Below are 15,379 nucleotides of genomic sequence, written 5' to 3'. Positions count from 1 at the left end.
AAATTCATGCTAAAAGGGCAGTCACGTAACAAGTGCAGAATAGATTCTACCTCACAGTGACACCGAAGGCAACAGGCATCCATAGGCAATCCTCTGGCCACCAAACACTGATTAACCCCAAGACTAAGATGCATACACTTCCATACAAACATTTGAATTCTAGGCAGCATTTTCAACTTCCAAATCCATTGCCCATTAAAAGGAGCATCCCCTATATCATCTATAGCAAGCAAATAAGCACTTTTCAGATCAAAAACCCCTTTGGCCGAATGCTTCCCTGCCAGCCTGTCTTCAATTCTAGTAGAAAGAGGAATTGGAGTGGCCATAATGTCTCTAAGAACCTCATCCGGGAAGGGCATTTGAATTGAAGACCAGTCCCATCTTCCCGCATAATCCATTACATCCTTAATCTTCAAGCTAGTTGGTTCTCTAGACAGAGGTCCTTGGATGGTACTCCTCAAAGGACCGTAGTTAGTCCAATTATCATTCCAAAAATCCAGGCTACTCTCAAAACCCGGAATCCATTTAATGCCTTTCTTAAAAGTTTCTTCTCCTCGCAGCATCCTCTTCCAAATTCTAGAGCTAGAAAGCTTGCTAACATTTCTTGAATTCAATCTCTGAGGGTAGCAGTATTTCAATCTAAGGACCTTGGCCCAAGGTGCCCTATCCTCGGTATGAAACCTCTAGTTTAGCTTTGCTAAAAGTGCTGTATTTCTTCCTTTAGCTGTTTGAAGCACCAAACCCCCTTCATCTTTAGGTCTAGTGACCTTCTTCCAACCCATCTAGTGTATTTTTCCCTTGCTCTCAGTCGAACCCCACAAGAAATTTCTATTAACCCGGTTAATACCCTCCAACACCTTGCTAGGCAGCAAATTACTTTCCATTATATACGCCGGGACAGCTAAAGATGAAGCCTGAATCAAAATTGTTCTCCCAGCCAAGGATAGGAGATTTGCTTTCCACCCCGCAAGCTTAGCCTTTACTCTATCTAGAACAAAACCAAAGTCCTGGCTGTTATTCCCTTAGTGTTTGATAGGGAAGCCTAAGTATTTCCCCAAACACTCTGTTTGATGGAAGCCAAGAATATCACTGAAAGCCTCCCTATCATCTTGATCAATATTCGGCGAAAAGTACACCCTGGACTTAGAATCACTCACAATTTGCCCAGAGCATTTACAAAAGGTGTCAATCACCTCTCTGATGGCATTACAATTAACTGCATTAGCCTTGGCAAAGAGCACAAGATCATTAGTAGAAAAGAGATGAGAGAATGAAGGGCCATTCCTAGACGCCTTGACCGAACACCAAACTTTGGCCTCGCATTTCTCTTGGATGAGCTGGCCTAAAAATTCCATACAAAGGATAAAGATATATGGGGACAACGGATTACCTTGCCTTATTCCTCTCGAAGGCTTGAAGGGTTCAAGACTCCCTCCATTAAAGAGAAGAGACGTTGAAACTGAAGATATGCAACTCATGATGATATCAATGAGGTTATTAGGGAAATTATATCTTATCAACATACTCCTTATGAAGCCCCATTCGAGATTGTCATAAGTCTTCTCCAAGTCAATTTCAAGAGCCATATAACCACATTTTCCCTGGGCTCTTCCCATAGTGTGAATAATCTCTTGGACAACAATTGCATTATCAACTCCCCTCCGCCTTGGCACAAAAGCTGTTTGGCAAGGGGAAATTAGGTGATCCAACAAGGGTCTAATTCTCCCAATCAAAATCTTGGACACTATCTTATACACAGAGTTACACAAACTAATGGGGCGGTAGCTACCGATTGTTTTAGGACCTTGGGTCTTCGGAATAAGCACAATGTTGGTGCTATTTAGATATTCCAGCATTTTTTTCTCTCTAAAAACAGCCAGCACCTCCTCTGTAACTGACCTGCCCACCACAAGCCAAAATCTTTGAAAGAAAACAGCATATAACCCGTCAGGTCTAGGGAATTTAAAAGCTTTCAAAGACCAAAGAGCAGCTCTAACTTCCTCCTCAGTCACCATTTGGCTAATACTGTCCTTCTCTTCTCTTGAGAGCTTTGGCTGCCACTGCAAAGTGTAGTTGAAATCACAAGTCACAGCCTCTTGGGAAGTGGTGTAAATATTTATAAATCCTTCTCTGATATGATTTGCAACCTCTCTTTCCTTAATCAACCATTCCCCCGCTTCATTCTTAATTGCAATGATCAAATTCCGCTTCCTACGAGCCAAAGCTGAAATATAGTAAAATGATGTATTCCTATCTCCCAAAATCATCCAATTAATTTTGGATTTAAGAGCCCAGAGGTCCCTTTCTTGCTCTAGCACAACATCCAAATCCTTAATTAAATGATTCTCCAACGCTACCAAGGAAGCAGAGGATTGATTGGCTAAAGCTCATTGCACCCCATCAAGCCGGGCCACAATCCTTTTCTTTTTTTGGAAGATATTCCCAAATTGGTTCTTGTTCCACAAATTGGCCTGTTTGGAAAACACTTCAATAGCTTCCAGCAGCTTCCTAGGATGTTGCCATGCCTGATTAATCACATTAGGAAATGGGGGATCGGACAACCAGAAAGATTGGAATCTAAAAGGTCTCGTGAGATGCAACTGCCTATTGGGATTGGTTTCCATCAACATAGGGCAATGATCTGAATGACACCTAGTTAAGTGCGACACTTCAGCATCCAGGTAAAGCTGACACCAACTAGTATTCATAAAAAATCTATCAATTCTTTCTTGAATAAGACTGCTGATCTCTCTTCTGTTCATCCATGTATATCTCGGCCCGCTAAATCCCATATCCACCATGTTACACTTATCCAGGCAATCCTTGAAAAGAAACGATCTGTTTATACTAACTAGCCTTCTCCCAAACTTATCCACCTCTGCTAGGGGTTCATTGAAATCACCTGCAATAATCCAAGGCTTACTATGAAGGTCAACGACTTTAGTAAGATTTTCCCACAACACCTGCCTTTCCACAATTCTAAGACTAGCATACACAGCAGAAAAAATCCAAGAAAGGTTAGAAGGTAATACCTTTACTTCGACATGAACTTCTTACTTTATACTCATGAGATGCACAACCTCTACTTTGTCTGAGTTCTAGAGCAACCAAATACCACCCGCATATCCAATTGTCTCTGCATGAATAGCACCATCAAACGGATGGCAATCATTAATCTCCTTTGCTCTGTCTCTTCCAACCCGCGTTTCCATGGCCACCAAAATAGTAGGATTATGAGTCCTGACCAGCTCACTAACATACCTTTGAAAGTTGGGTTTCAGAGCACCCCTACAATTTCACACTATAATATTCATAACTAAAAGATAGAGAAGGATGGGGCAGGTCATTACTTTACCTTGTCTTACTGATTAACATTAAGTGACAAATGCCTTCCCATCAATTTAAAGTTTCAACTTTGAAAACTATCCATTTGTTTAATCTCTCTCTCTCTCTACTAATTCAATACATTTTGAGGTTTACGGCAATAAATTTTAATGTATTTTTTAAAATATTTAAATATCAATTAAATATTGTTTATTTAACTTTTCATATTATTGTTATCTTTGTATAAAGATTGTTCTTGTTTTTTAAGATTCAAAATTACTAATTAATTACTATTTTTTTAGGTATTATTAACATATCTCTTACAATTGATAATAATATTTGATCAACTTAACCTCCTTGTGACACAATCAATCTTATTCAACACACTCCTAACAATTTTTTTGAAACAATTTAAGGCTTCAATTGGGACTATTGGCTCAATATTTTACGACCTTCTTGGAAAGGAAAAAGGAGGGAGGGGGGGGGGGGAGAATGTAAAATATGTTACAATTTTTTTTATTTTTTTTGTACGAAGTTTTTTTTTTTTTTGGAAATGCTAACAGATGCCCTTTAGGGCAATAGTTAACAATATATTTAAATAAAGTTTTTATGGGAAAAGAAAAAAAAACAATTAATATTTTGACAGTTTTTTTCATTTTCCATAAAAGTAGCGTCAAAACTTTCTTAAAATGAATTGTTAACCATTACCTTAAGGTACTCGTTAGCTTGACCCTTTATTTTTTAATGGAGGGTCTTGGTTTTGGGACCATTTTCAAACTTTTCAGGGAGGGGGCCTTCGGCCTAGGCTAAAGCTGGCTGGCCTTGTGTTTGTTTTAGTGCACTAGACAAAAGGCTCTACCCTTCAATGAAATGTTAAATTCAAATAATAATAATTAATGAAAATGAAAAACGTGAAATATGACATCTATATATAAAAATCCCATGTCTTTTGAGTGAAATTTGTAGTATGCTTTTGTGTTAGAAACTTAGAATCTTTTTCCCCCTTTCTTGTATGTGTGTATATTTGTTTCTCCAATTTATATAAAATTGTGGACACCAAAATTATATTTAATTTTTTTATAAGAACATTATATTTAACTAGTCGCTAATCCGTGTGATGCACGGGAAAGCTATTAAATATGAGTTTTAAAATATTTTTGTTAATTTTTTTGCCATTGACAAATTTTTTTTTTTTAAATAATTGTGGTAGTTTAAAAAATTATTTCAAATATTCAAGATACCGTTCAGACATGAATATTGTGGTAGCTTAAATGTTTATAAATAGGAGATGATATTAATGATATAGTATATGTAGCAATTATACAAGATACCGTTCAAACATGAATATTTATAAATATAAAAAAATAATAATAAAAAAAAAATTGTGATCAATTGAAACACAAAATATAGCTAAAGAAGTTTCAATCACTCAAACTACTCATTTGTACTCACTTGCTATACTTATTCTCCAAATTTGACATAAAAAAAGGGCAATATCTAGAGCCTATAACTAATGCCATGGCCTCTCTATACACAATTCTAGTATAATTGAGACATTTTTTTCAAGACTCACTGATTGAAAAACTTACAAATTCTTTTCAAGAACATGCATTAAATATGCAACAATTAAAGAGTTTCCTTAACCATGAAACACTCACACCTATTGTGTTTAAAATGAAGCTCTTGTAATTCTAAAAGCAAAGCCAGAAAAGAAAATGTAATTAATAACCTCCAACTCAGATATTACTTTTCTTCGATTCTTATCTAACTAATGTTATTTCTAAAAAAATTCAAGCTGTGTTAATAAAGAAAAAAAATCAATAATTCTACAAATTCCATTAGTAAAATTCTACCACAACACAAAAAATTCTATCAATTTTAATACAAATCAAACTTATATTCACATAGTCCATAGATTAAAGATTATCTAGCAAATATAAAACAAAAGAATCCATCTTAGTAAATTATATCATCTTAGTATATGTATAGGGCATAGATACTATCTAGTTCTGATTTAGTTCCAAAGGCAAAGAAGTAGATTGGAAAATAAAATTTAGTCCTAGCCCCTTTCCAATTTGGCTTAGACATTTTCTCTTACATTTTGAATGTGATCCAAGGATAAGCTAAAATTAAACCATATCAACTATATCACAAGATCAAAGTGAATCCTCTGCAAAGATGAATTTTATGCCTCTAAGCAAAATCAATTTTCATCAAACAACTATTGCTATACAAAAGTTTTGCCAAATACTCTTTGCCCTCCCAAATCACTCTTTAAGACCAATATATTCAATCAATTAAATCTTCCCTTACCTGTGACCACTAAAAACCTTTGTCCCTTTCACAAATACTTTCATAGGTCTTTTCTTTTAATGAAAGCTTAAAATAAGAATAATAGTGCAATCGTAATTGATGTAATCTATATAAAACAAAAAAAGTTCAATATAACAAAAAAAGTTCAATGTAACAACAGTGCTTAGCAGAAGCAACGACTTAAAGAAAAAGGTTAAAAAAAATTTATTGATAATAAAATGTCTTACAAAGTATTTCCCACGTCTGTTCTGATTCAATACAGTACACATATGTTGCCACACCTCTCATCTGAGTTTAAGGAAAACGGTAAAATACCACAAGAAAGACTCTACAACATTAACGGTTGCTCTGATTAGAAGAATCTTAGGCAAGCAAGGAGACTACTCCGGTGAAAGAGAGTCTGTAGTTTTGGATGGCTATGCATCTGTAGGGTTTTTAGTTTATGAATTCATAGATGAAATTTCTAGTCGGGTTTGGGTTGAAACATATATTTAATAAAGTTTTACTTAAACTAAACTATTATAATAACAACCTAAAATAAAAAGAATCTAAAAAAAAAAAAAAAATAGTGGTGACGTCAAAAATTGTGGGAACTGTAAAGATTTTGGTTATATATATATATATATTAATATAGATGTGACATTTCAAAATATAATTGCATTAGGTAAGTATATTTAGAGATGTCTATTATACATCAAAGTAGAAGAATTAAATATTGGAATGACATAATTAACACTTTGTAGTTTGTACACTATTTTGATTCATAAAATAAAATGTTAACCCTTCGAAATTGAACCTGTACTGTACATTTCGGCAATGGAACTCAAACAGTCCGGATCCGCCACCTCGACTAGTTATGAAAATCCTTGTCAAATTGTGTGCTTTGCTTTGTATGATTGCTGTTTTCGTTTAAGGATGCACCTTTAGTAAAATTGTATGATTTACTCGTGTGAGTTGTTGTGACTATTCAGTAACTTTTTGTTTTTTTGAACAGAAAAATCCCACACAGAGGAATCAGAAAAATAAAATAAATAAAGTACAATAGAAGACAAAGGAGAAGAATCCTCACAAGCGACCAAGGTTCCTAAGCTGTTTCACTGTCCGTACGCCACGTGTTTACTATAAAAGCTACATGACTTTTTGTCCCTTCACATGGTCCATTGATCGAGATTGTTCATCCAATGGCCAATAAAGAGCTGCCAAGTTTATTGATAATGTACAAGAATTTGACTCACTCTGTATTTGAATGGTTTACTTTTTTCTTTTTTTTCTTTTTTTCTTTTTTTTTTTTAAGGCAACTTTTTCTTTTATTTATGGAATGGTTAATGAATATCCTTAGAATAATGGTTAATAATTTATTTAAAAAAATATTTTATGAAAAAGAAAAAAAAATAATTAATATTTTGATAGCTTTTTTCATTTTCTATAAAAGTAGTGTTAAAACTTTCCTAAAATGGATTGTTAACTATTACCCTAAAGATACACGTTAATATGACCCTTCTTTTATTTAGTTGATAGTTGGATAACTATAAAAGTTCAGTGTAAGTCTCACTTTATTTTATTTTATTTTTCATTATCTCTCTTTTTTTATTACCTCTTACATTATTCGAGATATTTTTCCTCAAAAATTTATCTTTAACTTTTTTTCCAAGTGGTATAAGGAAATTATTAATAAATTATTTTAAAAAAAAATTAGCACAATTTTCATGGAAAATATAAAAATTTGTAATTTTTTTCTTTTTCCATAAAAATTTTATAAAAATATTTATTAAACCAACATCCTTAGAAAAATCGTTAACTTTTCCATTTAGCAAATACTATAATCTCAAAACTATTTACAAATTTTATAGTCTAATGGAAATTGTGTTTGTGGACTCACATACTTTTTATTAAAGAGCATGTTTTAGGATTCTATTTTTAATTGAAATTATGTTTTCACACTATGTTTTAAAAATATAATTTTAATTATACTCTCAAAGATTGATGAAATTGTTGGCTCCTTAATCGCAAGTCAATTTCCAACACTTAATCACAGACAGAGTTAAAGAACATGGAGCTCTCTAACTTCTTAGTTCTTACTTTTATTCTTATATAGTTTAGTTTTGAATCACTTTTAGATCTCCCTTCTGCCTACAGACAGCAAAACCTATTTTAGATTAAGAGCATTACAAATCTTACACTCTCTATGTCCAGCCAAACCAGCTGAAATAACACAACGAGGGATCTCTCTCTCTCTCTCTGTGAAAAGGAATAGAGTTATGCATGGTAAATATGTGAGTTCTTATTATATGGATGAAATGAGTGGTAGTTTTGTGTTGCTATGTTTTGTATACCATTCTAAATAATTTTGAATGAAGTTAATGAATTATTTATGTCCCTTTAAGAAACTTGATTTAACTCCTTGCATTAACCTCTCATTAGTCATAGCCAGTAATTTGCAGCATGGAATATATACAATATGAAATACATTTATCTCTATTCAGTTTACAGTTTATTTAAAAACTTTCGGTATAGAATTAGAAATGAAACCTATATACAAATTATTGGTACCAGCCGCATTCCGTGAACATGTATTTGAAGATAGCAAAGATAATGTGCAGCCTGGGGAGCGAGTCTTAGTTTGTTGGCTATGCTTCATGGAGTTGCAAACTCTTCAGTACGTTCTTCGACTGTAGTTAGAGATTATATCCTCCAAAGTCCACATTCCATCATATAAAAGGTAGTTCAAAATATTTCACCATCATGGGACATGAAATAGTTGATATATACCTCTTTATGGAATTCCAAGTCATATTTCTGATTCTTCAACTTCAGAAGTTACAACAAAGCTGGGAAATGCTAGTGTTATATCCCTGGAAAGTAGGAAAAAAATATTGGCGTGTCAAGGATTTAACACCAGTAAGCAAACTGTATATAAATCCAAACAAATGGCTAAGGCAAGCAAAGTTAACTTGGTAGTCATAAAAAGAACATGCAAGTTCTGGGGTGATCTGGATATTGAGAAATATTATGAACTTATTACTCACTTTAAATACGGTAGAGTCATGTTCTTTAACAGAGAAGGATTTTTCAAAACAAATTCCTTCCACTCTTCTTGATCAATTCTTCCATCACCTTTTGCATCTGCTTCATTATAAGTCTATAGGAATAGAAGAGAGTTTAGAATATATACTTTGAATGAGCATGAAAAAGTGGAGATGAAAAGGTAAGAGAAATCTGCACCTTATCCACAATTACTTCAATAACATCATCTGAAAGTACCAATTCTGATTCATGCATAAGTGCCAAGACCATTTCCTTCAACTGTCAAATAATTTAGTATTGTAAGCTTAGGTTGCTCAAGGTAGATTTAGAAACACATCTTTACCACCATCAACCTTGAAATTTTCACTGCCATATTCCTTAATCAATGACATTCAAAAGGTAACCGTCAATGAAACAATGGCCAAAGACTAAATCTAAATAATGGCAGTTTGTAATACAAGTCCTTTTAAGTAGGTTTGTTAGCTCAAATTAATAGAAATATGTATAACTTGTATAAGCCTCACAGTGTAGAAGAAATTTCAGTAATCTGTAAAAAATGAAGTAAATTTATAGAAACTGGAATTTGCAGGATTGATATGTGATGAGAAGGAAATCAATTGGCAATACTCACCTCCTCTCTCTCAATATATCCGGTTTGCCTCAGGTCATATAATTTAAAAGCAACTGCAAAAAGATTCCACCTTTTTAGTAGATGCTAATGTGCTTTGTAGAATGTCTGAACAATATTGTGGTGAAAAGAGATAAATAACTTGGTATAACTATTCCAGTTTAACTTACAGCAGAAATCTGAGAATTGAAAAAACATAATTGTATATATTTTATTGAAAAACTAATCTTACATGCAATTTTGTCTTCTACAGGTGCATTTGGATGAAAGACACCCAATGATCTAACAAATTCTCCAAACTCAATAACCCCATTGCGCTTTATGTCAAATAAATCGAAAACCTACAAGAAAACACCAGGTTGATATATTTAGAACGAAGACAATAACAAGTGCAGACTATTACATTTGTCCAAAATAAAGTTGAATTTTCATATATGGGTGACAAAGAGGGTGAGGATGCTACAATGTTGTAGCACCAATAACAATTTAAAATCAAAATTATATCAGCCTTTGCTACTTCCTTATAATGTCAACATCTACCAAGCAGCAATATGTTAGTTACAAATAATTCAGTACATAATATTATTTTCTCAGCACTAGTAATATCTCGTCATATCAGCAGCACAGGGATGAAATCAAAGATCACGAAACTAGAGATGAGGAGTGAGGATCACATACCCTGTCCGCGAAGAGATTTTTTTTATTTCTGTTCTTGAAGAGTGCAAGCTGGAATTCTTCCTGCAGACAAGATAACTTAGAAATTATTATTTTGAAGAAACTTAACAACTAAGAACCATCAGAGTAACTAGATATTAAATTTGTTGGAGCTATAACATTATATTCCTAACACAAATTGGATTGTTACAAGTTTCCTTTGCAAACCTAGCAAACCCACCTTGTGAATGAGCCCATCATCAATTATTGAACTGCTCAATTTCTTAAAAAGTTCATATAAAGCCTCTACTTCATTGACAGTAACTGCAAAGATAAAAATTATAAAATCATTATAAAAAATTAAAAAGAAAAAATCCAGAAATCTAACTATTAATTTTGGGTGATATGCAACTCATGACGGTGAGAGGTCAGCAGGTATGGTCATATCCTTAGCAGCATGCATGATGGATTGAAACTGAAACAACTTCATATAGCTGAAACCAGGCCTGGAACTCCCTTGTCTTTCTAACCCAATGCTCCTAATCATACCATAAATGACTCGAATGCTCCTTTTTTCACCATGTAATGCGTAACTCCTTATAATTATATTGGATCTGATTTGGGCATTTTGATTGTTTAACCTGACATTTCCCTCCGAATTTGAGTGAAACTACAGTGTAGTGCCTTTTCATTGTATCAATTATCTAAGTCAATTTTCAGTACATGAGATTTCCGGCACATGAGGTATGCCAAACCTTGTATCTATGTATTGACCTTTAACTAGTAACACAAAACATTAAATGGCTAGAGCTTACAATCTGATAATAGTTTTGAAACACAGCGACGAATGCCTAGAAAAAGGTGTTGAGGCCAGATACAGGTTCTTAAGCAAAATTATCTGAAAAATGACCAGGATTGGTTCCAATTATTTGATGTGGAGTATTTGGAAGAAAGGAATGCACACACTTTTGAAGGAAATGAGCTCTCAATGGTGAACTTGAATTTCTTGTTCTTATGATGTTTACTCAAGTGGGAGCAGGCTACCAGTTCATCTACTTCAACAGATTTCTTAGAATTTATGGATAAGTTGATTTTAGATTTTTTTTTTTTTTTTTTCCTGGCCCATCCTTTTTATACTGCCCGTGCACTGGGTTCCACCAACTTTTTCTCTGTTTTTAATGAATTTATTTACTTATTAAAATGGTTCATTACTGAAATCAAGCAGATGCAAACAGCAAGTTGCAAGAGTATACCAGGGTCAAGAAGCATACTCACAACGTGTTTCAGCAGCAAGAACGATAGGATTCTCATACCCTTGTGGGTGAGCTTTCTTTGAGCAAAAGCAGCCCATTAAACAAACTAGTACACTTTCAAATATGTTGAAAATCCACAGTTTCATGCCAGTGATACCACTGGGAAAAGCCCCACCTGCCAACATCCAAAAGAATAAAGAACAAGCCAATCATGAACCACCACTTAAAAAACAGTGAACCAAAATTCTATGAAACATGTTGCTGATTTCTATGCTGAGAAGTGCTAGATAATACAATTTGTGTCCTCTGATCACCAAACCATAATGGACCAGGGTTGCCATTGCCATTGGCATAATGACAAACAGTATAACAATTGAACCCAAACCATCAGTAATAAGGAAGAGAAGTGGACGAGACATATCTTCTTTTGACCAAGAAGAATGCATCTACTCAATGCTTAAAGCAGTGCACAATTCTGGTGATAGTGTGCTAAGTGTCCTAGATTTGGTGAAATGACTTCACAGAGCAACATATTTAAACTGCACACTAAACCAGTGTATACAATGAATGTTCAATTACTTTCAGAACAGTCAATCCATTGATGATCAGGGCACAAGCTAATTAACTTGGTCCCAGTGAGCCATGCCTAAGATGAACAACTGTGTCACGAGTCAACAGCTTGCAGGTTACTGTTTGAGAGAGAGGGAAATGAAATTGGATGAGTAATATAGGTCAGAGTCTAATGCAAGAAAAAATAATTAGCAAAATAGAAGTAAGGGAAAAGAAGATAAAACATGACAAATTCTAAGCTTCACCCCCTAGTATCTACCCAAAAACCTTAGGCTTCACCACTGCTTGGAGGTGATTCCAAGCACCCTTAGGTGGTGAAACCTAAGGTTTTCAGGAAAATTATAGGTTGTGAAGCTTAGGATTTGTCTTGTTTCATTTTCTTTTCCCTTATTAGAATATCCCAAGCTATTTCTAGAGCCTCTTTTTAATTGGCTTCAAGGATTACATTTACATCCCATAAAATCCTCAACAACATTAAATAACAAATTAAAATTAAAATTCAATAAGTAAAAGTTCAAAATTCAAAAATGAAATCTGGAAAAATAATAAATTCTGAAATTCTATTGTGCTTCTTGCATCAGGGTCGGTCATGCATTGTTTGCAATTTGGGCAGCAAGACCATATTAAAGACTATTTGGTAATGGTGGGTGGTTTAGATTATGAGATGATGAGAACATAATAATAATTATTCGACAACAAAAAAACGTTAGTCCCTAAACAATAATAATTATTATAGTAAGAATAATAATATAAATATAACAGCAACAACAACAACAATAATAACTAATAATTAACTAGAAAGAAACAAACTATTCAGATGATTCAGAGAACGGAATGTTGAGTTAAAAGGAAGACAAAATTGTCCCTTTATATATGACACATCCCATAAGCCAGCTCTATCACACAAGAAGTTAACTCTACATAGAAGCTATTTGTCACTGCATTAAGTAGCACTTGACATTGTAAATGTTGCATTATATAGCGCACATATACGATCAGTCTTGCTTCAGAAATATCCAGTTTGAATTGAATAGATTTATGATTCAGTCCATAAAGTGCAGGAGGAGTTCATATTGTTTCAAATGCAGAGATAAAGATAAATTAGCTTCCTAATCAGATTTGAAAGCATATTCATCAAACACCCAAAACATGCAGAGATAGAGACAAATTGGCTTCCTGATCAGTTTTGAAAGCTTATTCATCAAATCCCCATAACTTGGAGATGTAAAATATGATCTCTTGTTGTTAAACAATTATATATATGACTATGTATTGGGCGAGAATAACCACAAATTTTATAATGATATCAAGTGGCAAAGAAAGAAAATTTATAGAACTCAATGGCCTAGTCAACAAAGAAAGGAGACAGTTTTTATGGCCTCATGTAATGTTGACAGCCATACATCCATGTGGGACTGAGCAACAACCATGCATCAAACCACTTGCATTAGATATTAAAATGAATGAACACAAATATTTTTTTTCTCAAGTAATTGATTCCTTGGAATCAGCAAAGCCAGTGTAAGCAAAGCTGACCTCCCCATAACAATCCCAATGTACATAAGAAATATTCAAGGCAGTCAAATTCAACAAGCTGTCTACCACACAACTACCAATTTAACAAATAAAGAAACTTAATTGAACAGCCCCTTCTAACCCCACCACCACCCTCAAGATACACACACGCCCCCATATAACAAATAGAAATATACAAAAGTGGAAGTCTGACATGGACGCGAAATATAGAAATTGAAGAATTAATATAATATAATTGGATACAAACTCATAAACTTAAACTTTAGGTTAAGTGTGTCCTTATATGCTAAATTAAAGATTCACATGTGATTATACATGTTTAAGACGAAGTCCTATATTAAGAAAAAATAAAGAACTTCCTAAGCCATAGGCTTAAGTTTTTCGGTTAAGCGATGTCTCCAAAATTATCACAATAGTTCATGCTAGATGTAGAACCGCATAAACAGTAAATCTCTATTTTGTAATGCTACATTTCTACCTACCTTTTGTTTTTGAGATAGTCAGAAATTTTAGAGTAATATAGCTCTTATAAGGAAATCATAAATGTCATATTTTATAAAAGAAAAAGACATTATGGTCGGTTGATGGTCTGGGTAAAATTTAATTACTTTATCATGAATAAATCCACTACTGACACGTGATTCTGTTGAAGATCCATAGCCAATCCAAAATTGTGGAACTAAGTTGTTTTTGATGTTGTTGAAACTAAAATAAGAACTTTGCTTATGATCATAATATTCAGAATTACCATCCAGTAGCCGAACAAGAAAATTGATCAATCATCAACAAAAAAAGAATGAAGGTGAAAGAATAAGTAGCTTGACTTCTGAAACAATCTCGAAACCCAGAAATCTATATGCCCAGAGTGAAATTAGCAATTTTTTTGAAACCTTAGAGATTTTCCAATGCTGGGACTCAAGAACAGACCTGTTTTCAGCAACAAAACCCAGAAGAAAAGACAATAAAAAGGAGAACCCAACACAACCCAATTCAGTCAAACAAACAAACGCCTTAAAAAAAAAAGAAAAAAAGGAAGATAATTTATATAAGAAGAAGAATAGAGACACTATAAAAAGATCACTGACAAAGGTGTGCACGTGTATGAGAGAGAGAGAGAGAGAGTCTTTACCTGGGAGTATGGATTAAGTAGGAGAAGGTTGAGATTGGTTTGGTTACTTTTCTCTTAATTTATGTGTTTTGTTTATTGAGAGTGTTTGTCAAAGTTCACTTTCTCTCCTCTCTCTCTTATAACACTCAAAACAAAAAATGCAATGCATATTGCATGTTATAAATAGAAAAAGAAAAAGAAAAAGAAAAAGAGAAAGAGACGGGGTTTGAAGTAGAAGTATTTAATTTTGATTCAGTTCCTTTCAGCCTCAGGTGACCCCACTTTAAGCTATGAGACATAGGGCAGTGGGCACTGTTGTTACAGGACCATGGCGTGTGTGTTATATAATTGACCTGAGAGTCGGTGCACTGCATAAAGATTAAAAAACATTGTCACTCTGGACCGCAACTTGCTGCAAGTCCAATCATCCAAAGCGGGGAGACAAGTCCAATCATCCCATGGGAAAGAAAGATTTTTACGAGGATTCCATTTTTATGATGTTTTGTTATAAAGAGGAAAAATTAGCCTGTCCACTCGTGACATGTGTTGCGTATCCAACGCGTCCAATGGTCACTAATCACTGGACAAAAATGTGTTGCATATCCAACGCGTTCAGTGGTCATTGATTACTGAACAGAAACAAGACCTTATATATATATATATATATATATGTGTGTGTGGGTCATTAATAACAATTTTTTTTAATATCTTTTTTGACAGTTTTTTTTTTTTTACAACTTTCCTCTTTTTTTTTTTTTTTTTTTTTTTTTTTTTTTTTTTTGAGACTTATATAGGAAAATTTTAACAAACACTACACGGTGCTTATTAACATTTTCCTATATAGGTCTCATTTAGGGCATATGTAAGGTCAGTTTTTGGGGCCCAGGCCCAGTAAGTAGGTGGTTCTGACCCAAAGGACCTTAGACAATGAATTTGTAGAGAGCGGGTTACAGAACTAGGACTTGACGA

At 33.8% G+C, this 15,379-nt stretch overlaps 2 protein-coding genes across 11 annotated transcripts; both read right to left on the bottom strand.

The window, feature by feature from the left end:
* Positions 1-2,387: 2,387 nt before the first annotated feature.
* Positions 2,388-3,212, bottom strand: LOC115961168. The gene is made up of 2 exons (XM_031080198.1): positions 3,109-3,212; positions 2,388-2,985 (listed from the first exon to the last, which is right to left on the bottom strand). The coding sequence occupies exons 1-2, from the start codon at positions 3,210-3,212 to the stop codon at positions 2,388-2,390; spliced, it is 702 nt and encodes a 233-aa protein (XP_030936058.1).
* A 4,813-nt stretch (positions 3,213-8,025) lies between these two features.
* On the bottom strand, positions 8,026-14,625 carry LOC115960444 (calcineurin B-like protein 4). Of its 10 annotated transcripts, none has more exons than XM_031079357.1 (10): positions 14,432-14,625; positions 11,776-11,885; positions 11,219-11,371; positions 10,185-10,267; positions 9,968-10,027; positions 9,522-9,630; positions 9,293-9,345; positions 8,860-8,940; positions 8,664-8,776; positions 8,026-8,489 (listed from the first exon to the last, which is right to left on the bottom strand). In XM_031079357.1, the coding sequence occupies exons 3-10, from the start codon at positions 11,340-11,342 to the stop codon at positions 8,426-8,428; spliced, it is 687 nt and encodes a 228-aa protein (XP_030935217.1). In that variant the 5' UTR covers positions 11,343-11,371; positions 11,776-11,885; positions 14,432-14,625; the 3' UTR covers positions 8,026-8,425. The 10 variants fall into 10 exon arrangements, with proteins under 10 accessions (XP_030935217.1, XP_030935216.1, XP_030935218.1 ...); XM_031079356.1 differs by lacking the exon at positions 14,432-14,625 and adding an exon at positions 14,051-14,416; XM_031079352.1 differs by adding an exon at positions 14,051-14,229 and having other exon boundaries at positions 8,059-8,489; positions 11,219-11,885; positions 14,432-14,575.
* Between the last annotated feature and the right edge of the window lie 754 nt (positions 14,626-15,379).

This window comes from Quercus lobata, chromosome 9 (genome assembly GCF_001633185.2).
Source record: "Quercus lobata isolate SW786 chromosome 9, ValleyOak3.0 Primary Assembly, whole genome shotgun sequence".
NCBI lineage: Eukaryota > Viridiplantae > Streptophyta > Magnoliopsida > Fagales > Fagaceae > Quercus > Quercus lobata.
This window is presented reverse-complemented; position numbering and strand designations above follow the sequence as displayed.